This window comes from Chaetura pelagica, unplaced genomic scaffold (assembly GCF_000747805.2).
Source record: "Chaetura pelagica isolate M959 unplaced genomic scaffold, ChaPel_1.0 scaffold278, whole genome shotgun sequence".
Taxonomy (NCBI): Eukaryota; Metazoa; Chordata; class Aves; order Apodiformes; family Apodidae; genus Chaetura; species Chaetura pelagica.
The window spans coordinates 4530993-4538361 of NW_009954497.1; the positions used below are offsets into that span (position 1 = coordinate 4530993).

Here is a 7369-nt window from a genome sequence, read left to right on the forward strand (position 1 = left end):
AGCAGGAAAGTTACTATCATTCCTGTTCCTAATTTCTTGAAACACCAGAGTGGCTTAAAGAACATATAAAGCTAGCAGCTATTTCACCAGTTCCCTCTTTTTTCATTTTCCTAATCTTCCATGTTGAAATTTCATTATGCAAAATGCTGCTTCTTCTATAGGAAGAGATATCTGGTAAAATAGGGAACGCTTAGATCAGGGAATGAGTTGAACACACATTGCAAGAATGAAAGTGGCAGAGATTATAACACATTGAATGCATGTACAAATTAAAGGCAGCTATGAAGCAACTCAAAGCTTAACTACAACCTGTACTTAACAAGCTGTTTCCTAAAAAGAAAAGAATTTAAAAATCCATTAGCTCTGCCTAAAACTACATATCAACCCTAGGTCACCCAGTTACACCCAGGCTTTTTTTATTAATTGAATTCAGAGAACAAGATGAAAAAAACAAACTTCTTAAGATTGCAGAAGAGCAAGGCTTTAGCCAAAAGCAGAGATGGCAGACCTTTTAACCCTTCTTTCCCCAACCTGCCGTTTAAACATGTAAAGGATACCGTCCTGCATACATGACTGCTTGTGGATCAATATCATCCCCATATGCATTCAAAGGAACTAATTTTCTGTTGACAGGATCAAAAACTAATTGATAAAGGAATGTATTATTGGCTCGTGTAAATCCCTGTATGTATTCTTCTGATACTGTTATATTCATCTTCAAGTACTGCCCCATTTTCTTAATAACCTGTAAAAAAAAAATTGCTTAACTGTTTCATTTTAGTAGGTTAAACAAAAGGTTAAATACATATCAATTATGTATCATTGCTTTTCATTACATGCAGGATGTGTTACAAGCAGCAGATTCAACTTAAAGGAGGACAAGTTTTGTATGTTATTTTCCATCTCTCAAGCTGTTTACAATCACATAAATAACAATTAAATTCTTTACAAAGACTGATAAATAAATTTAAAAAATCTGATTCTAACTATGGAGCATCTCCTTAAGGTATATTTGTTAAAACTAACGCACATCAAGTTCTTATTACATTTACATTACCAGAACATATTAGCAATATGTGGACGTTTTTAAGGTATGAACAAGCAAAACTGATCAGATTTCTTCCCAAACACTTCCCCATTACTCATCATAAAAAGACTAGATTGATCTGGTGGCTCCTCCTATATTTTGTTACTAGTATTAATTCATTGACCTCTATGTGTTTCACTTTCATGGAAGGCAGATTATGTCCTTTTAAAGATCACATTTGTCATAATGCCAGAAGCAAGTATCTCTCCTCTTCCTCCCTAAATAAAACAGCTATATTGGTATCTTTTGACTGACTCATGACTTTCCAGCACTGCGAGAAAACAGCAGTGATAAATTACATGAGAAATGACTAAGTGAAAAGTTTTTCAAATTATTAAATACTGACATTCTGTTAAAAAAGATAAATTATCTTCAGGGATATAATGATTCATATGGGAGAACTTCAGAGTTCCCTTTTTACTTTCACAAAAGGCAACCAAACCAGTTGCTTTGATGCCTGCTCTCCATAATACAGACCATTTTGAAATTAAAAATTTTCTTTCTGTAGTGCCTGCAAGATAAAAGCACTAAAGCATGCAAGTAAGTTAAGAAAGAAGATAATAAAGTCAGTTAATTAGACAGCATCTTTAAATGCTTTTCTAGATTAGATTCACCTGCCTCCAGTACAGCCTTGCAAGGTATTTTTCTTACCAGCTCTTAAAAACCTCTCTTCTCCCTTACTATCTACACAGAAGTTATTCCCATTCTCTTACCCTCTGTATTTCATATTAGACTTTTGTACATTTCATACATGGAATAAGAAAAAAAAATAAATTAAAAACCCTGCACTATACCAGTTTTCCCCATAATATTTTAATAAATAAGGATACAAACATTTACATATGTAATTAAATGCAAAACAGGAATCAAGACTGCTGGTCCCTGCCCCTCCTCTACACAGACAAAAGTATACTTTTGCAAAAGTAACAAGAGTTCAAATAGCAATTCTAATAGCTTATCTGCAAAAACAGAAAAAACATCAAATCATGTGAGGGAAGGAAAAATAAAAATCCAGTCTTACAAAAAAAATTGTTTCCCCTCAAATAGAATAGGCTCTTGAAGGATTAGAACAATTCTTTAAGTTTATGTTGGTGTATTTCATTAAATATATTACTTCAACACTTGAGTAAGTTCAGCTCAGCATCTTTCTAGAGCATAGGTATAAAATACCTGTTTTAGCATTCTCTCAAAACAGAGGAAGTCAAGAATCTCTCCTATTTTTTTCAATTCAGTGTTAATTTCAAAAATACAGATATAGGCTCCCAAAAACCCAACATACAAAACAAAACCAAGTTTACCTTTATAATATCTGGATTGTTGGCTAATTTTAGTAACTTGCAGGCTTTAGCTAGCCCAATTCCATGAATTGATGCAAGGTAGTCACAACCAGAAAGAATACACATGTAGCGGAATTTCTCTTCTGTAAATACATTTCCCAGCTGCTTGCAGTTTCCTAGTCGAGCTTGATCTATCTCTAGTCCATTTCCAAACTTGTCAATTTTCAGAAATACCTGGAAATTAAGAGGAAAAGAAAACAGTAATTTTCACCCATATAAGCTAGCTTGTTGCACTTGGTGGAACAACATAGGTTGAGTGCTATTCTCATCTATTTTGTTTCTCCTGTTTACTGAAAAAGAATAACTCTGTACATCAAACATTTGGCAACTGTGAACTCTGCTTTTAAGATAACAATGAGGGGTAAAGGCTGTTAACATTTTCTTCCATACCTTTTTACATCCAAAAGCTAAAAGATCAGAGTCTTCTGTAATTATAGCTTGGACCATGCCAGTCTTATTAAGATATGCCAACTGAGCATCAGCTTCATAAGGAGCAACAATACAATCAACTGCCCGGGCTCGTGCAGCCTGCACATAAAAAAGAAGCGTAGAAGTACTTTGCATCAATTTTCAGTAATTATCTTAAAACATCTGAAAGCATAAGAACCCCTACCTCCAAAAACCAAAACCATGATCTTTTTACCATCCTGCCCTTCCCCCCTGACTGCCTTCCCCCCTTCAAGTTTGATGTTTCATATTCAATTTAGACCTATATAGACTAGTTTACAAAAATAACCTTTCCTGCTCACTGCATCCAAATATAGGTGCCAGCTTCAAAATTCATGCAGAGTATACTCAGGACAAAGGAAAAGAGCACTAGAACAAATGTAATTCCATTTTGATAAAGATCCTATTATTGCAATGGAAGGATGACAAAAAGATACTACAAATATTTTTAAGTAGCCAGGTTTTTTTCTGTAGTCTATTCTCAGGACCTATGCAAGGGGACAAAAAACAAACCAACCAAAAAAAAACAATTTTTTTTTCAGTGACAAATGTAGAAGTGTAGGTGCAGTGTAGTGTCAGTTGACAGCATTAGTATGAGATGTATTTCAATTGATACATGATCATTTTTAAATAACTGGGCATAATGAATCTGAAGCAGTTAAATTTTGTTAACCACATTGTACTCCAACTCATGCAGGACAATTGGAGGCAAAGCAAGGAACAATATTTGTCTTGCCCATATAGAAGAGGTAGTGATGCAGCCATACAAGAGCAGAGTAAGACACGTTACCTACAGTGTAAGGTTTTTTTAAAACTGTCAGTATCAACAGCATTGACAACTTACTTTGATAACTTCGTGAGCCATAACATGGGTAACGTTCACACTGCGCCCAAAACATTCCCTAGCTTCTGACAGTCTCCCTTCCCGCAACAATTGTTTCCCCTTCAGAAGATTGGCCTGACGCTTCCTACAACAGATACAAAAATATCCACCAATCTTAGATTATTTTTCACTTAAAAAGAACCAGTAGCAAAAACAACTGAGACACATGTAGAGGACATGGGGAAATAATAGAAAATGTTTGCAGATGAACACTTCCCAAATCTGTTCTATTCTGTGATTTCTTAAAACGTGAGAATAACTGCAAGTCTTTCTATTGACAAGGATGCTTAGATTGGCGCACTGAAATTTATGTTTTATCAGAAAACGGTGACAACTCAGGACCTGAAATCAGCAGTGTAAAATAACTGATGCACCCACTCTGAAGCTGCAATAAAATAGATTTAGTGGAATTTGAAAGTATATGACAACATACACTTTTGAGTTTAGAGAACAGAAGGCATAATTTACTGTTTCATTAATCGGAAATAGTTTGCTCGACACTGAAGGAAGCACATGTCCCATGAGAATTTATAAATAAAAACCACTAGTGAAAAATTCTCACTGCTTCAGTGAGAAATCACATTACATAAGAACCTGAATCTAAACCTGAAACAAGTTTATCTGATTATTTATAGAGAAATATGAGGAAGGTGGTGTTATTTTAAAATAAAATTGTATTGAGAAGAAAACTTTTTGTCGAGAGATCACAAGAGTGAGTAAGCTAAAAGCCTCTGAAACATTACAGGAACCAATATTCAGAGGTGTACTTCCTTCCTTTTTATAAAGTGCTTTCATTTATGAAGTGCATGTCTATTTTTGGAATAAAACCTCTAAGAGGTTTGTATGATTTTAAAATGTGAATTGAATGAAATAACACTACACTGCAGGAAAGATTAGTGGAGATTACCTAGATGCATTTTGAGGTTTTTAACTTTGAAAATGAATTGTAGAGTTAAACATACTCTGTTGCTTGCAAATTGATACTTACTCTCGTCGGGCCTTTTCTACTTCCTTCTTAGAAGGTAGGGTGCATCCATCAAATACCAAAATTGGTTTAATTCCAAATGAGAGGAGCATATCAACAAGTTTCATACAGAAAGCTACATAACTGTATCAACAATAAAAAAAGAAATAGAAACTATAGTTAAGCACAAGTCTATAGCATTTTTTATGTTTGCAGGAAAGAAGAACTGTAAGTTTAGCATTATTATTCAAAGACCATAATGAGCCCTATATTTTCCCAGCATTACACAAAAAGGTTAAGAACATTTAATGCTGTTTTTTTACAAGAGAAATGCTCCACCTGTCAACTTAGAACTGGACTGTCTGCTCCCTACTCCTGCACTAAATTAAGTAGGAACTTGAATAAAATTCAGTTAGATTTTGCTAAATTAGGATTCAGCGCTGCCAAAAAATTTACAAGTTAAAATACGGATCGTCTTTTTAGTTTCAGCAACTCAATTCATAATGGTCAAGGAAACAGGAGGCAGATGAGCACTGTACATTATCTTTCCCAAAAACCTTGTGAAAGGCAGACTAAATGCACTTTTGGAGAGGTGGAGGAGTAATGAAGTATTAAACCTCTTTGTAGAACTATCCACCCTTCTGTCCAGACAGTAGGTAGATGATACAGACAGACATGTAAACATATCTTCTCACACTAAAAGTACAGGCACAGTACGGAAAATATTCCTAAAGACAGGAGAGTTCCCCAAACTGTGAAGATGGTGTATGGACCAGGAGGCAATCCTCCACTGCCTTCCAAGCCCATCCCTTAGTAAAGTATTTGTAAGGAATTCCAGATCTTGTGTATTCCTTTGATCTCCTTATCTTGTATTTCTACAGATCTGTATGAGAACACAGCAGCAGCAGCACAGAATTGCTGCTGTAAACACTAAGTGCTCAATGAAAAAAACAACAACAAAAAAGGCTGGGTTTTTTTAAGGACACTGTTTAAATAGGCAACAGCAACCTTTCCAGCAGAAGGCAGGGAGGGGAGGAAGAGTGAGACTTAGGAGCACTTAGAATCTAAGGATACGAGCAACTGACAAACTGAATTTAGACCTACAAAACAAACAAAAAAATAGTGACTAGGATTGTAGTTTTATAATACCTCAGTTCAGACGAATTTAGAAGTGTGGTTAAAGTGCCAGTCTAAAATCAGTAATCATTTGTGAATGGAAACAAGATTTGGTCAGAAAATAGTAATGTAGTTAAATGCAACCATTCCAAAATTTCCTGTAAGTGTTTATGTTTCTCCTGTCAGTCAATTCTTTTCTTAGCTGAAGTACACCCTATTCTCAAGACTCTGAGATCTCCACTACCTTAAAAGGCAGGTAGCAGGGTTAGATGAAATCCTACAGTTCTTCATATCAACAGAAGTACAAGAAGTAGGAGTTAAAGATTAAAACCCACTTGCAAACCAAATTCTTCTGTCCTCCAATCAAGCATTTAATCAAAATTTCATAAGTGAAGTCTGATCTAGATTAATCAGTGTAGCTTCTTTTCTGAAAAGACAAAGATTAACTTAAAACTATATTCAATCTAAAAGAAGAGTTCAACCCAGTTTTCCAAAGATGGGCAAGAACTCAGCAAATCTGATCTAAGCTCCAAAGCTGAACTTGAAATATGACCACAACTGATATTAATTTCATTCCTTAGAAATATAATTCTGTAAGTGAAAAATCCATGTTACATTAGAAAGCTGCTCTTACTAAAAATATCGTATGTTAAGCAAAAAAAAACAACTTACACCTTATTTGGTGCACAACCTATCTCTCAGAATCCCTCGATATCATTACACTTTTGTTACAGCAGTATTTACAAAATATCACTTTGTACAAATAAGGTTCCTGAAAATAATACTAAATTTAAACCAATGAATTCCATCTACAGAATCTCAAAGTGATTACTTTATAATCAAGAGTGAGACATGCTGCAAAAAAACTAACTCACCTAACTGTTGGTGTTTGAATAGAAAATATTTTAGAAGGTTTTTTCTCTCCCTATATACTCCAATGATTATTTTGCAGCTATAAAGCTATTTACTTATAACCAAAATTTTAATTTCCAAAATGCACAACTGCAACTGAGAATTCCGAAGCAACTGTAAGTGAATGTGCTTTAACTTAGCATTTAGGTCAAGAAATGTCCAACTAACAAAACTTCAATTTGTAAGAGGGCCGAGACCACAATGTAACAAAGACTTACAGATCTGTTGGCTCTCCTCGGGCCAGCTTTTCAGCACAAGCATAGGCGCCTTTGTGCAGCCAACAGTAAGTGTCCACGGCTACTGTCTGCCCTTTGTATTTCTTCACGTGGGTAGGCTCAGCAGCCTCCTTGATAAACTGGAGCAGGCCCTGAATCCCCATGATGCTGCCTAAACTGCAGTCGGAAAAGCGAAACGTGTGAGTCTCGATCTTTGCACAAGGAACACAAGTCAGGTAGCAGACAAAGAGCTGGACTGAACCAGAGACACGAGAAGCGCCTGCGAGTGCCACCCTGAGCAGCGGGAGGTCTTTCCACCCTCCGAAGGGATGCAAAACCTCCACGCCCGCGGCCCGGAGGCGGCTGGGGAGCAGCAAACCCCGAGGACAGTCCCCGACAGACAAGAGA

General features: G+C 35.9%; 1 protein-coding gene across 1 annotated transcript in view; it reads right to left on the reverse strand.

Annotated features, from left to right (window-relative positions):
• Positions 1-7125, reverse strand: part of EXO1 (exonuclease 1) — a 17974-nt gene extending 10849 nt beyond the window's left edge. The window contains exons 1-6 of the mRNA XM_010004594.1: positions 6965-7125; positions 4743-4862; positions 3716-3839; positions 2815-2952; positions 2386-2598; positions 558-745 (exon numbers count right to left, since the gene is read on the reverse strand). Coding sequence (XP_010002896.1) covers positions 558-745; positions 2386-2598; positions 2815-2952; positions 3716-3839; positions 4743-4862; positions 6965-7125 — 944 coding nt within the window. The remainder of the gene's footprint in view (positions 1-557; positions 746-2385; positions 2599-2814; positions 2953-3715; positions 3840-4742; positions 4863-6964) is intronic.
• Between the last annotated feature and the right edge of the window lie 244 nt (positions 7126-7369).